This window comes from Perna viridis, chromosome 14 (assembly GCF_037379345.1).
Source record: "Perna viridis isolate PV_CMFRI_1.1 ecotype Kerala chromosome 14, ASM3737934v1, whole genome shotgun sequence".
In the NCBI taxonomy this organism is placed as follows: Eukaryota; Metazoa; Mollusca; class Bivalvia; order Mytilida; family Mytilidae; genus Perna; species Perna viridis.
Window position 1 is genome coordinate 13,055,954 of NC_142458.1, and position 17,641 is coordinate 13,073,594.

Consider the following 17,641-nt stretch of genomic DNA (forward strand, 5'->3'; position numbering starts at 1 on the left):
TTTTGTAGTGTATCACATATTACATAATTTGCATGATTCTAACAACGTATGCTACTTAATTGTTTCCGAAAAAAAGTAAACGAGAATTTTGTGTGTTTTTTTCATAACTGAATCTCATGTTTAAAATTTATAAAGTCTTCTATATTCACACCTACACATATGTTATACTTACAATACACTCTTGCTGATTTCACTTAAATTGTCAATGCACCATATGTAACACAATATTATACCTGGTCAAAACAAGATGGTAATCACGTTTCAGGTACTGACGTGTCTTGTTCTGTTGTATGGTAAGCCTATTTTGTTGAAGAAAAAACACATTGTTTGACTTGGGTACATTGTATTCAGATGGCACCAGATATTTAAACTATATGCCATGCTTGAATGTGTAATTATTATACAAATTTAATGAAACGTGTCTTTTTATTACTTATATATTTAGTTTATATAAGCATGAATTTTGTCTGCAAGTAAGAAATACATGCCGTTGAACAAGGTTTTTTCAGTTGTGATCTTGTGTTTAATATATCAAATTGGGTATTTTGGATCATATTTGTAGTTGCTGTACAGGTAAAATTTTGTATGATATTGATTTAAGTACTTTGGAGAAGTATGTATGGTAATATATCGCAGTATTCATCGCAGTTTTATCATTTATTTATATGCAAAAACGATTAAATAATATGTGTTGATTGGTTTCAACGTGACACAAAAAATGTAATTTTCATAGACAATTTGCAAAAAAAAAATACATTTTGTCCATCACAACGGAATATATTGTTGTATTTATCATTTTTGTTTTGTCAATCTAAACAGAATAAAATGTTAATATAGACATTGTTTGGATATGTCATATGTTTTAGGTTGAGTGAGACAACAAATGTCTACGTCATCACTTCTTGTGTTGAAATAAACAAAATATGTCCACCCAAACACACACAAACTTTGTATTAGACATTTTGTGTCCTACTCAACACTAGATTTGTTTTGTTGTTTTAAGACAAAGTATTTTTTGTGTTGAGTTAGACAAATTGACCTTTTATTGATAATTTTCAGTGTTGATATGGTCAAAATATAACTTATTAAAACAAAACGAGCTTTAAATCGACATTATTTGTTTTCCTTACTTATATTTTGATGGTGCATGATCACTACAGCCATTTGTTAGCCAGCAGTGTTAACATTTATCGTGTTACTTTCGACATGTGATGGCTATTTTAATGCTTGATTTAGGTTATGTCAACCCATTGTTGGTTCAACCAGAAAAACATATGTTCGTCAACACTATTTATTGCATGCGCCTAACAATAATGCGACTATATTATGTCAGCCCAAACGTATGCAGCACATGTAAAGACATTTTATGGTCAGAGCTACACTTAATATGTTTGTATGAATTTAAAGAGTTCATGACTTTTCATGTTATGTTTTAGTTGGACGAAAAAGTTTTTGATGCATATTTCATATGTTTACATGACAGAGGAATATGTAAGGAACATTTTACTTAACACGCTATGTACTTCTGTATATGTCACAGTTGGACTCTACATGGTTTCAACATAAAATAGTGTTAGTAATGAGCTACATTAACACACATTTCGATTGGAATGTCAAGAGCATTCAAGTAATTATTATTAATCTTTTATAACTGCATGAAATATACTATCAAGTTATCATGTGATCGTATGTAAAATCTCCTCTAGAATGATGTTATTTTGATCAGGAAATAACTTGACACATTTTGGTGATGAACAAAATCCGACTAAACATGATTTTCCCTGTGTCTTGTGTCCGAAAATATTTCGTTGTTACCGGTGTACAAAAACTGGTTATAGTAATGAGTATACTGGGGTAACCCAATTCCGTTGGTCAAAATGATTTTCTTCCGACCGAGTTACCGATCTGACTAGACGACGATTATGTTATTTCTAAAAAAAAATTGGACATTCTACTTTCCATGTCTGTAAATTATGTTATCTGCATGTCTTCATTTCATTATTACATTAGTGAATGAAAATCAAATGTCAACTATTCACCATTATTGTTGTCGTATCCCCTTCCGTGCATTTCCGATGCAGAGATTAAACAAGTATGGGGACCATATGGCGTACAATACAATTCCAGTAAATAAATAGAAATACGCTAGTATTGGATTTATTGAAAAAAAATATAGTACTGGACAAAAATAACAATATAGAATATATTTTCTTGTAAAAAAAGATAAATATTATATGTGGGAATTTAAACACTTTTTTAAGGCAAATTATTTCAAAATCATGTTTCAAATATTTTATTTATTTCAATTCCTATTCAAATGATTATTTGATGGAAATTGATCAAGAATTGAAATCATTTAGAAATTTTTAGATCACTTAAAATTGATATACTGTTGGTTGAGCTAAATCATTAGATTATTGAAACTTGCTAATTTTTAATTGATATTCAGATATTCTTGTGTAAGTATTTTATATACCATTTTTGTGCATAAAAACACCTGTCAAACAAAAATATCCATTCTGTACTACATTAAAGGCAGATTTCGAACACTCAGGATAATACTATTTTTTCTTCCTTAATTAAAATCTGTAAAAAAAAGATTTAATATCTATAAAAAAATTTAAAAAATCCCACATTAGCCTAAATTTGTTCGTTGTGAACGTTTTCTTTTGTTAAATACTGCATATCTATTAATTTCCATTTAATTTTTCTAAGTTAAATGTTTTTAAGATGATGGAAAATATGTTTGATATTTTAATTTGTCAAATCCTCAGAAAATGTTCATTTATTGTTAATTTGGCTTTCCATAGTTTTTTCTTATGACACATGACGTATTTTGGTCACATGATTGTTGTTTGGGAAACTTTGCAAATTGCAGACGATAAATCAGTTTCGATTGATTTGTTTCATGTGTATTTTCTACATTTCTAAAATGGATTACATAATACGGCATCCAGAGGTTTTGGAAATGTTGCAAATATTCTGTTGAGCTTAAAACTTGAAAATTACCTGGAATACCGGCAATCTGATATTTGTTCTTTGTTTTCATGAAACAGGCCATGTTCAGTGTCGGCAACATCTAGGGATATTAATAATACATCGGAACTAGTTATACACCGGAGGAGGGTACAGCAGTATAAATGGTTGACATGTCTAGGTATTTGTTTTATAGTTTCATATTTAACCTAATTTAGTTCGTCTTAAAAATCAATGTTTGACTCGGGCAGATTGTGTACACATAAAACGGATGACATAAATGATATCCAGCTTAAAATACATGCTTGAACGGATTTACATTGAAATTACACTTAGCTTTTCCACATGTCGTGACTCATTTAAATTTATAATTGATGTTTTTTTTTAATCTCGATGAATACGTTTTACATATTTGTCGTTTATATCGTCAGTGCTGTTTTTAGGCTAGAAACCACTAATTCCACTTCCCATAGGCTTCTATGCTAATTTCACAATATTCAATGACTTCTCTGGACTTTACCTTAACTTTAACCTGCAGAGGACTATATATCAGCATGATTCTACATATGTCAGCTCACAATCCTCAGAATGGCATGTGGGGTTAGCAGACTTGCAGTGCAGTACTGGTCAACGGAAGTGAAGGGTCTATAAATAGCATGGGAAATCCCAGTGTTTTCACATGATAAGGGTATATTTAAAAATCATTTTGGAGATTAGGCTTCACATCACAAGAAGCAAAATGCACCTATAAAATGTACAGAAATGTTTTTCCTTTCAGAAACTGTTTAATTTTTTTAAATAAGACGAGTACTTTTTTCACAGCACTATGAGGAACAGGGGTAATTTCTGCGTAGGACTATTTTTGCGTACGTTCCAAATGCTCATTGGTTGAATTGGTGGTCTGTAACCTTTTTACTATTGCTTTTTACCAATTTTGAATGGTGGCAGTGGTTCCCAACTTTACGGTTTTCACCCTGACATTGCCGTTACGGACTCTTCTTTTGACTATTGCCTAGATTGGGTCATTTCCCAATCAGTAATTTTGTTATTGCCATTCATCTTTTTTCACCCCTTTTTTTCATATATATGATGTATATGTTGTGTATGTAGGCCGCATATACAACCTTCATTCCAATCCCCATCTTCATCCGTAAACACTCTTTCTCGTCCACATTCTCCTCCCTCATTTTCAGCCCTAAACACACTTCTTCTTCTACATTATAATTACAATTCCTTCCTTAAAATATCATTCAATATCAACGTTCCCAATCCAAATTGCCATCTTGTACACTATTCCCAATTCTACATTCAAAATCATTATTCCCAGTTCCTATTCTCAGTTTAATACACCATTTGCCGTCCTGCATATTAAAATCAACATTTCCATTTCCTATTCTCATTTTCACTCCTATATTCCGTTTCTCGCGTTTAAAATTATCTTTCAATATCCCCATTTGTAACTTCTATAATCCATTTTGAATCCGCCAAGACTTAATTTTCTTATTCCTTTACAGAATGCTATTTAAATTTTGCCCTATTTATGGACTGATAGTTAAAAGAAAGGTTTGCAAAACAAGAAAACCTAGATCAATACGAAATCCCATTTCCCCTTACCTTTGCCCCCTTCCTACTACATTCGGAATACATTAAATAATCGAAAATGCATGTTAAGGGAATATTGAATAAAAAAACAGTGCATATATATGAAGCATTTTATTCTTTATTCAGTATTCCGATTTTGGAGAAAAAAAAATTCATATATAGCTAAGCTGCATATGGAAGGTTGAAACTAAATGTGTCAATTTATGATACAATATTGAAGTAATCATGTATAAACAGTCAGACATTTCACATTTCATACATTAATATATCATAAATGCCTTGGACTGTGTATCTGAACGAAGAGCTTTATTAAACAAAATTTTCACAGCGAAGAATAAGCTAAAAACTGGAACAATGCACAAGGTATGATCTTGGAATGGAACATTTCTTCGCATAGTTAAAGAAATTAAAATTTTCGATTTGATGTATACTTATGTGTTGTTTTGTTTTTGTTTTTGTCTTTGTTTAATGTTTCTTTTTATCTGAAAAGACAGAGAACTGAAATGGTGAACTTTAAAAAGAGAAAAATACCGATATTAGCTATTTGTGAATATGTGAACCTCATAACTAAACCTATTTAATTCAGCTGTGTGTATTTTTTTCTGTTACCGTGTATTATGTATAATTGCTATTTTTAGGATATATCTCTTTTCGTGATTCATTTTCAAAGAATTACTGGCACTGAATTGTGTTGTGGACGTCATGAAGTTCATTTTGCTACGAGTACTATCGCATGACTATGTTGCTCTAGTTAAATCTTCATACAATCTAAATAGTTTTGTACTACAAATGTACACTTTTTTTATACAGGATGGCGTCTTCTCTGGTCAACCATTTCAATGACCCAAATGTAAGCCCAGAAAAGAAACAAGAGTCATATGAAGTAATATGTGAAAAGTACGACGAAAGTAAGTTAAAAAGTTATCAAGGGAACCAAGGTTATAGCAGTAATCTAAAGAATGTAATCCAGGGACGAAGACCAGACATGGAAAACAGACATATACAACAAAAAACATAAAGTAACTAAAATCAAACAGATAAAGTAACAAAAGCAAATGAGCAACACGGACTCCACTAAAACCTGGGAGCATGGACCAGGTGCATCGGTAGGGTAAGCGTCCTCTGTTTTTTTCTAGAAACACTCGCCGAGTTGCTCATAAAAAGTCAAGTCAGGGGTAGACAAACGAGGAAACCGGTTTATGTAATATTTATTATTACCGTTGATTTAAAATTGTGGAAATATTGTTACTTATGCAAAGTCGCAGTAATTAAGTAGCTGTCTTTGTAAGAATCATGCAAAATCTGAAAAAAAATGTGATACACGCTAAAAAGGTTCCATTTTTTTATTTTTGTAATTAAGTTGTTTTATTAGTCCATACATGTATCATAAAATGTGTAATTATTCATTCAAATCTGCCTGATCTTATGAGATAATCTACATTGAATATTCAATGGATTACATTGTATTTGAGTGTAATTTACAGAGTTATATCCCTTAATTTTGAACTGTGCGTTCTAAATATTTTTTTTTATCTCCTAAGAGCACGGGTTTTCTGGGAATCCACATGTTTATTTCAGTTAACAAGAACATTTTAAACGATATATCAAAAATAAAAATATATATAGGCTTTCCAATCATGAATCAAATTTTGCATGATTCTTACCTGTAGTGTTACTTAAAATTTGCATCATGGAATTTTGAATATATTCTGATAAGTACATGTTTGTGAGATTTTTCTCAGAATCGCAAACAATAGAAAGACTCTTTGAATTACATTGTAAATGACGAAATTGCAATAATCAATTTTTGCAACAGTTTCTGATCTCTTTTGACTGTCATTGTAAATGACAAAATTACAATAATTAATGTATGCAACAGTTTCCGAACAACAGTAGTTATATCAACATTAGGGGACAGTATTTTGTTTAGTTGATGGATTGATTATGATTTATCTTTCTTTGGCAAATATTTCATGCTTTTCAGGACGCTAACGACTCATAGATTAAAAGGTATTTGTTGTGTATTAGTCCGACACGCCGGGTCGATTATTTGATGTGCTCACAAAAGCTACAACAAATAGGTCGACAAAACACCCACTCGGACACGTTATATGTACTTCAAATTAACCAGTCGTCAATTACCTAAATTACCGCGTGCTTGTAGGAGAAAATGACTACTACTTAAACCTCGGTTTGGAATTGGCATTAGAGACAAGCATGCAACCCTGACACCACCAAGTCGGTTGCTGTTTTTTTTTTTTAAATCAACATAGAATAAAAGCATTTAATTTACATTTTGTAGCATTAAGACAAATGGATTTTACAGGTCACACAAGGTGTTGTGACGCTATATGTTCATACATTCAGGATAACAGAGACAAAACATTAATTCTAGATGTTGGTGCTGGCACTGGTTTAGTAGGAACTAAGGTAGGATGGAAAAATCTCGGTATTGATAAACTGAATACAATAAATAATAAAATTATAAATCATAAAATGTTGTTCTTACCGGTATACAATTGAATAATAATAAAAAAAAATGTTACTTTGAACATCAATGCCGTGAAAATAGTAGTTATGCATGGAAGAAAATGGCAGAAAAGACAGAAGAAAAATACAAACATTTCAAAGAGTAATCAAGGGAACCAAGTTTATAGAGGTAATCAAAAGAATGTAATCCAGGGACAAAGACCAGACATGGAAAGCAGACATACACAACAAAGAACATAAAGTAAATAAAATCATACATACAAAGTAAAAAAAGTAAATGAGCAACTCGGACTCCACTAAAAACTGGGAGCATGGACCAAGTGCACCGGTAGAGTAAGCGTCCTCTGCTGTTCTAGAAACACCCGCCGAGTTGCTCAAAGGTGACAAATATATGACATTCTTTGCTGTAATCTAAGGTCTGTAATTGATTAAACTTTTGAAATATGATTAACAAAGAAATACCAATACTATGATAATTATACTTTCGTTATAGAAATTGAGTGCTCTATCATTTTACTGGCCTATCAAGATATGCAATAAATCTGAATATGTAATAATGTAATAATGTGCTTTAAGCTTTATTGTTTTACATCCATCTTTAGCTCTACCAAAATGGCTTTAGAAACATACATGCATTAGATCCTTCGCGTGGAATGTTGAATGAAGCAAAGAAAAAGAGCGTCTATACCAACTTCTACTGCGATTTTTTGACATCAAAACCAAATAAACATTTGAATAAAGGTAAGTTTAAAAGCAATTGATAAGTAATTAAGTAGCATTCCAGCCGGAATCATGCGAAATGTGATTCATGGTTTTTTATTTTAATATTTTCTTAAAAAATGTTTTAGTAAACAGAAACTTACATGTAGCTTTTCATATAACCCTTGTTTTTAGCAGATAAAACATATATAGAATGTACTGCAAAATTCAAAATTAAGGGTTATAACTCTGTATAAATGACACTAATATACATAAGAAACTGTTGGATTTTCAAATGTGAATTATCTCCTTAGAGTAGACAGATTGGAATGAATAAATATACATTTCATCCTCTGCTTTTCTGGAAACACCCGACGAGTCTGGAAAACGTCAATTCGAAAGGTAGACGAAATAGGAGAGGAAAACTATAACAAGTCGAACAAATCAGTTGTCATATAAACTAGTACACAATATTGTATTATTTTTTTCGTTCCCTTTCCAAATTTCTTGTTTTACTATCTCATTAACTCATAATGACACTAACAATCCCTAATTCTAGATATCCAATTCACTTAAAACATGGTTTACCTCCTGTAGATTATTATGATGTAGTTACTTCATGTGCATCGATTAGTCCGGGACACTTGCCATATGATGTTATAATTGAGATGATACGATTAACTAAACCAGGTATATATCATGTATATTATTACTCCTGTATATTGTGGTTTTCGGTTACCATTGACCGACTGAGCAAGGACGGATCTGGAATCGGTCAAACGTGATAGCGTGCTAAGGACAAAGTCGGGCACTCCACATAATTTCTTTTCAATTTATGTCTTATAGACAAAATATACTAAAACGTATAAAACTTAGAAAAGAGTATTGCTAAAACGGGAAAGCATATTCAAAGTGCATGGGTCTTTATTCTTCCGTTTATGTATAATTTTCTTGGTCAATAGTTACCAATTTCAAATATACCGGTAAGATAAGATGCATTATGCGGTGGTTTTGCGATAAGTGGAAAACATGCGCAGCGAAAATGGAGAAAAAATGAGGCTAAGTTCATATTTTGCTTTGTAAACCTCATGATTTATTGGGTTTTGACATTGCTTGAACTGTGATAGTTCTTGATTTCCGATGCAATACATTATTCAAAAGTGAACGAAGCTGAAAGGGTCTCCTTCAATGGTGAAGCAGATAACTTGAGAACAGTAATCCTTTGTCTTTTTTTTTAATTTTTTGTTTTGTTTTGTTTTTTTTAAAGTTTCTAGAAAAGAAACGGTCGACTACTCTCCCGATGCACCAGTCAATGGCTCCCATTTGTATGTGTGTTGGTATGTTTGGAATCCTGGCTACTCGTTTGCTTCTGTTTCTCTGTGCTCATAATTGTTTTATTATTTTCTTTGCTGTTGTGTGTGCATTTTTGTCTGGTCGTTTTCTTTGGATTTGGTTTTTAATTAACGTTTTTATCCTTGGTTTCCATTAGTATATTGTCTCTTCTTGTCACACACAATGCAGTAGTTGTTATGAATGTATATTTGTTGACATTTATGTAAACCCTTATACTCTATTTTACTATATATATGATTTGCTGAAAAATTCAACCAATATATATCTTTTGAAGTTTCGGACAATGAAAGATTTTTTTTCTGGTTCAAATCAATTTGTTGCCTCTTAAAATTCTACATTCAAATATAATCGGGACTGACAGGACAAAAATTAAAAAAAAACATTTTAGCATTTCATAGGTTTTGATTGCTTATTGTTAAAAACACAATCTTCTTACAAACAAATGTTTGCATCATAATCAGAATTATGATGTCGACCCTTAATTTTATATTTTTGCATGCAATTTTGTTAGTAGTAATCTTTCTAGGAATTGGGCTAAATGTGTAGATTGGTATTTAAAAATGTCAGAAATTGTCGACCTTAGAATCATGCAAAGTTGGAATCAAGAAAATCACATAATGTTTATTTGTTTATAAAAGGCAACTTCAAGCATTCTTTTATGTAATTATATATGGTTTTTCATACATGTATTTATCATTCTAGTAGAAAAGGCTTGAGGTGTAAGATATAGTAGAATATGTTGGCAAAAACCAATAAATCTCCATATCAAACGAAATGGTAATGGATTTGATTGTTTATTTTTTACGCCACTAGAAACCTTACTGAAATTCAGTTCTACAATGCAGTTTCAATAGCAGACTAAAATAAAAACAAAATAAATTGTGACCTTTCAATTCATCGATTATTCCCTCTATGACTCTTTTATAGACTACTACACAATAGTTCTGTTACAGGTGGAATTGTGTGTTTATGTTGTCGACTCGAACATTTGGATAAACAGCCGGAGTACGCAAAGTTTTTCTCTCTATGTGAACAACTAGAAAAAGAGGGAAAATGGATGAAAGAGGAAGTCACAAGGATTGAAGATTATTTGAAAGATGCTTGTGGGGTAATAATTGTGTATCGTGTTGTATGAATAGACGTCATTGTAAAAAAAAAATAGTTATCATCTTTACTTTGAAGCACATTATCAGCAAAATTGTGATTTGTTATTATCCTTTTTGTAATATTGGGCATAATTTTATATGGTGGGTTCTAATTTAGTTTATTTTGCTAACCTGTGTAAAAAACAATGTAATGAAATTATAATTTTTAAGAAATACCTTATGGTTTAGCGTTATCGAGCAATATTGTCCATTACGTACTACCTTATTTGCTATTTTGACCAGGACACTAATTACGGTATCCCAATTCACTCGAAACCGTTAAGATTGATGTCATAATATTTTTTAACTTTCTAATAATAATAATTTGCCGAATACAATCATGAAAAGAATTTCTCAAAAAAAAACCCTAAAAGTACAATTATTTGTGCTTTACAACAAAAATAAAAAGAGATTTCCGTCGTCTGCTGTTTTAAATAAAAATAGCATCTTTATTACTAGATGAACGTTTAAATCTTTTGAGTTGGTTATGAACTAGGATTCTGATGTTGAGGAAGTATGCACTCTGAATCATGGGAAATCAAATAAAATATGGCATCTTAAAATGACTGAAAATGAGCTGAACTTAGTTTGTGGCGAGGAGGGAAAGAAGACAACTTCGCAGCTCTTCAATTAAACAAGCAGTTCTGGAATTGAGAAAGAAAAAGCCTACGTCTGTGTTTTGGGAGGATTAGCAGGAATTACAGAAAAAAAGTCCAACAATAAGAACACAATACTTGGGTATTAAAATACTCCAATTTTGTTTTTTTTTTTTTTTTCAAAATAATGCACAAATTTAGTTTTCAACCTAGCTATCTATATTTTTAACCCAGATTGGGACTTGCTTCTAAATCCCTCATAGAAATATGAACACTTTTCATTAAGTTATATGTGTCTGCAATGATAAAATCAATAAGCCATATCTAAAGAATGTGTAAAAATAAAAAAAAATATATATATTAGATTAAAAGGGTTTAATTTTGGGTTTAGAATTGAGTGTTGAGTCTACTGGGGAACTAACAGATTTCATTGAAATCTCCGCGTAGGACCTAGACAAAAAATGGTACAATTCAATGCAATAGAAATACCGAAGCATGTTGAAAACAGAAGCCAACAAGGAATGAATATCCGGCTTCATTATATGATTCAGAGTCATTTAAGTATATTAGCAAAATAGGAGTGGAATTAAAGAGGCATCATGATTTGAACAGAAATGTTGACATTGCAAGGGGAAAAATTCGATTAAATAACAATATTTTAGATGGTAAACTCCAGAAACATATGCAGGAAATGATTGGCAATAATAACAAAACACAAGGATAAATTCCAACTTCAAATTTAATAAAAAAAAAATTCAGCCTTCTACTATGGAAAATTAAATTCAATCGTCTTCAGATTCCGAGTACGGTATTTGCGTGGCATTTCATTTTGTGAAACGAGGATTAGGAATCCGTGTGCAACCAAAATTGAATTCCTTCGTTAATAAAATTGACGAGAACGGAAATGAATTTGCAGGTCCGACAATTGAAAAAAACACAAAAGAACTGGCAAGGACGTATAGATAAAACTGACATTCAAAACCAGTGAAAATGAAACATCAATGTTCAATCATTGCTCGAAATCCATACTACCCTCGCCAGATAAAGAAAGTATCCCGTACACATATGTTCCTCCAAAACAAATATCAATTTACCAGATTTAGGGAACCACTTTCACTGCCCAGAGTCTGGTATTGAAATTCGCCAAATTAAGCATGTTGTTCCAAAAACGCAGCCTAGAAAGCAGCTACTGCAGGTATTCTACTGTAAAGAAGAAATTAATGAGTGACGAACTAGACAATTTTGTAACACGCAACAGTTCAGAAAATGTACCCATTGATTAATCACGTGCTGTTTTTATTCCACGTGTCTCACAATCAATGCTCTTGATATCCATTTAGCAATTTTACGACTACTTCCATGTCGTTTGGTTTTTTCTCCAATTCTAATTCCAATAACTGCATATTAAATTTCGACAATTTCAACCAAATCCCATCACTATAGTGAAAAACTTCATTGACAGGGCATTTGACATGTTGTGGCAAGACATTGATTTAATGGCGACACTCGATTTATCTATTGATGGCGTAACAATATTAATCCACGTTTTGAATTTTTTTTAATTAGTGTAAAAAAAAATGTTTCTTGTGATTTGATTTTATTCTACTTCGCGGTTTCTTCATCGTTTATTGACCCGAAGTCATTTATATCGTATAATCATACGAAGAATGGAAAAAACAATCCTTAAATATACAACATTCGTGCTATTATTGCATCATAAATTGGAAAAATCCAGAGACGGACTATGGCTAGATTTGACACTTTGCTTTTTTCACTTAGATATCGGCTGCATTTATCGTGTTTTGTCATGTTTTGGGACATTTTTTGAAAATGTTGTATAAAACATGCGTCTTTTCAGTTGTATGAAACTTATACATAGATGAACATTAACTCTGAATTTAAGAAAGACAAATGCTACAAATATTTATGCAGGCTCAGTTGGTACTTCCATGAGACAGTTATATAGGTGCAACGCTTTCCTGTAAATATTTTGTAAAGCAATGTTATATTTTTTTTTAATTCGGGAGTAAATTTTATTTACCTCTTTGACGAACCAATTGAATCTGCTAAGAGAATAATTACGAAACGGTATATTTATTATTTGGATTGAAGTGCTAGTTTAAAAAAAAGATTTTAAAAGGGTTTATTAGAAATGATAGAGGGAAAAGTATTTACGCGAACATAAATTCTTCCAATGAATATATATATATATTTTTTTCACCTAAACAAGATAAATCAATTCTCTTTAAACCAAATACATAACTGGGTTCAAGAATCTGAATAGGTATTACTCCATTGCTTGTCCTTATCAATATAAGACAGAGATGATTCACGTTTGTCACAAACCCTCATAATAAATTTAGAGACAATAACAGACCACATACTCAGTGTTAGTTTTTCAGTCCTTGTTGCATTTTTGAACCAATAAGTACATAGAGTGTACATGAAATTGGCAATTCACAACATTTTTGTTTTTTTAAATTTAAAGTTGGAAATGAATGTATAGTTTTCTCCATTATACAAATCAGTATGGTGTTTCTAGAAAAGCAGAGGACGCTTACCCTACCGGTGCACCTGGTCCATGCTTCCAGTTTTTAGTGGAGTCCGAGTTGATTATTTACATTTGTTACTTTGTATGTGTGTATGTCTGTTTTCCATGTCTGGTCTTTGTCCCTGGATTACATTCTTTTGATTACCGCTATAACCTTAGTTCCCTTGATTACTCTTTCCTTTATCCACGAAAATTGGTATCCACGAATTAAAGTACTTTCACAGTATCTGACAAATCGATGCCTTACAAGAATTAATTTAATTTAAGAAAAGTTACAATTATTAACTACTGTCTTGCTTAAAATGAATCGTTCACGATTATGTTGCAATGAGGAATAGTTTTCCGTCCTTTGGGAACTAATGAATTATAACTCCTTTGTCAAATTTGATGACAATATGTAAACATGCGTCACACTTTGACATCAAAATGGATGAAATACCACAGAATATTAACGCAAGGTAATATAATACAGAGTTCGATACAATGAATGCACTTTCAATGGCATGTTCATGATTAACGAAAAGAATAACAAGAAAGACAACTCTAAATATAAAAAAAACTGATACATAATACATCAACCTAAACATGTTTGCCCTAGTTGTGAATAAATAAAAAACTATTTTAATTATTATGATGCCATATCTGATGATTAATATTGTTTAATATGACGCGACACAATAGTATGATATAGTATGTCAACCCTCATTATGAGAGCAGGTGTGTTTAATTCTCTCGTAAATAATCATACATGACAAACCTTACTGGGTGTTCCAAAAAACCGTAGAAGACTCTTACCGGAACACCTGATATTTTTTTTCTCTAAATCTTTTTTTTTTAGTATGCTAGTACAGTCAATGTAGAAATCATTTTGTAAGGGAGGCACAGAGTACATTGTACCTGACCAATTTATTTGATTATTCCAATTAATGTTACATTCAGTATGATTTTGGGAAAACAAACAAGGAATCCTCTCTATCAAAAGTGGATTACTCAGGATATTTGCTCAACATCCTTAACAAATCAACTAAGTAGAGAACAGGCCTATTGAAGAAGTTTCATGTGCTTTTTATGCATTTTCTCCATTTAGTAAATTATAAACCAAGATTCGTTTATTTTTCGAAAACGTAGTTTTGGTCTTTCACGAGTGATTTTGAAAAGGAAATAATTTGGCATGGGTCAGACACTGCCTGGATCATTCATGGACACTGCTAAAGTTGTTGTCTCCATTAAGATGTCTTTAATCTTTATTTAACAAATTCGTTTAAATGAGCAATCAATAATCGTTCACAAAAAGCACTGTTTGAATCATTTCCTGTTTGTAAAATGCATTTTTACAGGCAAAATTCCTATGATTTAAACCACATTGGGTATTAGTTTTTGAATTATTTCGTATTGGATATAGCTACTTATCAGTCTCCTCTACCTCCAAGGTTTGGGAACGGTTTCAATAAATAACGTACATTTGGGCTATTTGGCAAAAATATCTGGTCTGGTCTGTATTTCCCGTCTTTTTGCACAGTAAACAAAGCGAATCCAAAGATACAACGGAGGTAAAAGTGTAATCAAGGGAACTGAGATTCGAGCTGCAATCAAACGAATATACTCCAAAAATGCAGACTAGACAGGGAGAATAGACACATACATGTACAGCAAAACATGAGAAAGCCACATAAACAGGTAAAAAGAGAAACAAATGTTTATAAGTACCTCAAACTCCACTGAAGAATGGGAGCATAGAAAAGGTGCACCGAAAAGATTAGCGTCCTCTTTTCTCAAAACACCCGCGAAGTTGCTTAAAAATATCACGTCCGGAAAACTATGACACGGTCAACAAATCGACATATTGAGCTCTTAATGGCAACCTTTAACTTTTGTAGTGATGACTTGAAAATTGCAGCAACATAACCTTGTTCCAGAAGTCTATTTTGATATATCAAGATAAGAGGTTTTAGTGGAGTCCGAGTTGCTCATTTGCTTTTGTTACTTTGTATGTATGATTTTAGTTACTTTATGTCCTTTGTTGTGTATGTCTGTTTTCCATGTCTGGACTTTGTCCCTAGATTACATTCTATTGATTACCGCTATAACCTTGGTTCTCTTGATTATTCTTTCAAAGTGTCTGTAGTGTAGTGTCCTTTATCTCAAATTCTTTTAGATAGATATAATGCATATAATCTCGAAGCTAGAAAACTGATATTAAGGCTATTTTGACTACTGTGAATGTTCTTTTATTTGTGGGAACGAATTTCGTGGTTTATGAAAAAAATCATCAGTTCGTGGTCCTTGAATTTGTGGATGTGTCAAAACTCTCATACAAACGAATTAAAATTTCCGTTTCGTTAGGAATTATACCCCGTGGTTAACAAAACCCATAAAAACACGGATATTGGTACCCAACGCACAATTATACTTCCACAGTATTCCGTTCTGATAACTCAAAAGTACATGCATACTAAATAAGGCATATACAATATAGTACAAATAAAAAATAATCTTCCTAACTATTTGACACGTATGTTGCTGATGAGAGTTTACCCCTTGAGACATGTGTACAGCATATCCATATTTTCAATATATGTGATTGTTATCTTAGCACTAAAAACGCTTGAACCACGTTGGTTACGCAATAATTTATGTATGGTGTTTTTGTAAAGTTCATGTTTGTTTTTTTTTATTTATACGTTGTATTCCCGTTGGATTGTTTGACTAGCGTCATCTTGTGTTTTAATTATTTTACTACTACACTAGAGGCTCTAGGGAATGTGAATCGCTCATCTGCCTCAACTCTTGACCCTACAGCACCATTGTTACCAAAACAATTTAATCAATAGAGAGCATCTAAGTTATCCTCCCGGTTTTTATATATATATATTTTTAAATCTCTTTCATTTTTGGATCTTCAATGGCAATTAATCCAACATCGATCAAAAGATTTTTCATAAAATTATGACAAAGGTCCGTATAACCATGCTAATTAAAAAAATAAATTTGCCCCATACGAATTTGGCTAAACATGTTGTTTTCTAGATATTAGCACAAATCCTCATTTTGTAAAGTACGGGTGGCCATGTTTGTCGACAAATCAAAAGTCTCCAAACGCAGTGTTAAGGATATTCTAACAAACATTCATGCCATGTTTGGTGGTTTCAGAGGAGAAGACTGTCAAAGTTGGAAATGTCAACTATGGAAAAAAATATATCAGGACCCGTATCTCAAACATCTGTCGATAGATCTTTTTGACAATTTCACCATAAATCCATCTTATCGAGCTGAACAATTTTACTACCTGTCAGATTTTAAGTTAACCCCTACTGTTTGTGAGCTATTTGCAGTATTCTGTTTTTTGCCCGCTTTTTTTAAGGTGGGTTATAAAAGACTTTTTTCTATTCGATTGACCCATGACATAATCGGGTATTGTTTGTTTTTGGAATACGTCTCAATAGTTTGCACTTTAAAAAAAGATACTTAAACTATTATATTCTACATAAGAAAGAGCAATCAATGGAACCAAGATTTCATCGGAAATTAAAAAATATATAAAATCCATGGACAAAGACCAGACATGGAAAACAGACAAAGAAAATAAATTAACCAAAATAAAACATACATAGTAACAAAAGTAAATAGGTGACTCGGACTATACTAAATACTGGAATCATAAACCAGGTGCAACGGTAGGTAAGCGTGCTAGAAAAATTCGGGTTAATGGATTAAGCGAAAATAAATCGATTGAAACACACGTGTACCCATCTTCAAAATGGAATACTTTTTCCGAACTATCAACGTAAAATAACCCCGATATTACCAAAACATGTTGAATGGTTTTATCTACAAACTAAAAATATACTTTTATTTTGAGAATCTCGGCTGAAAGTTCATTTTCGTGTATGTATGAAACCATGGGGGTAATTAAGGTAACTTCACTAAAACAAATTCTCTTACTAGAGCTTATTCCTCTACATTCAAGCCATATTTTCAGCTTGCTGTTGGACCATTTTGCATGATATAACCCTTCTCAGGACGCTTATGGAACAACCTCTTCTCCTAATGACCATGGCCATCTATTTTCTTTTGATTGCACCTTAACTATCGTTAATCAAAATGAGGTCGTAACGTCATTTATTTTTTTTTCTTTTTTTACAAAAATATGCAAAGTCATTTCTGAATTGGTCCATTTATGGAGGTTATAGTTCACAGAACAGTACTTTTATGAAGGGGGTAAACTATAT

The 17,641-nt window shown here is 31.9% G+C and overlaps 1 protein-coding gene across 7 annotated transcripts; it reads left to right on the top strand.

Moving 5' to 3' along the window:
- Positions 1 to 249: 249 nt before the first annotated feature.
- Positions 250 to 10,603, top strand: LOC148598260 (methyltransferase-like protein 27). 7 transcript variants are annotated; one of them, XM_088561537.1, is made up of 7 exons: positions 250 to 293; positions 3,057 to 3,157; positions 5,389 to 5,486; positions 6,881 to 7,008; positions 7,671 to 7,809; positions 8,365 to 8,457; positions 10,074 to 10,603. In XM_088561537.1, the coding sequence occupies exons 2-7, from the start codon at positions 3,141 to 3,143 to the stop codon at positions 10,253 to 10,255; spliced, it is 657 nt and encodes a 218-aa protein (XP_088417663.1). In that variant the 5' UTR covers positions 250 to 293; positions 3,057 to 3,140; the 3' UTR covers positions 10,256 to 10,603. The 7 variants fall into 7 exon arrangements, with proteins under 7 accessions (XP_088417663.1, XP_088417661.1, XP_088417665.1 ...); XM_088561535.1 differs by lacking the exon at positions 250 to 293 and adding an exon at positions 437 to 573; XM_088561538.1 differs by lacking the exons at positions 250 to 293; positions 3,057 to 3,157 and adding exons at positions 444 to 573; positions 1,437 to 1,491.
- Positions 10,604 to 17,641: the final 7,038 nt, after the last annotated feature.

Excerpts from the sequence above, each read along its gene's own strand:
- LOC148598260 (XM_088561537.1), top strand. Across the intron at positions 5,487-6,880 it reads ATGTGAAAAGTACGACGAAA|CATTAAGACAAATGGATTTT; the intron begins GTAAGTTAAAAA and ends TACATTTTGTAG. Across the intron at positions 7,009-7,670 it reads CTGGTTTAGTAGGAACTAAG|CTCTACCAAAATGGCTTTAG; the intron begins GTAGGATGGAAA and ends ATCCATCTTTAG.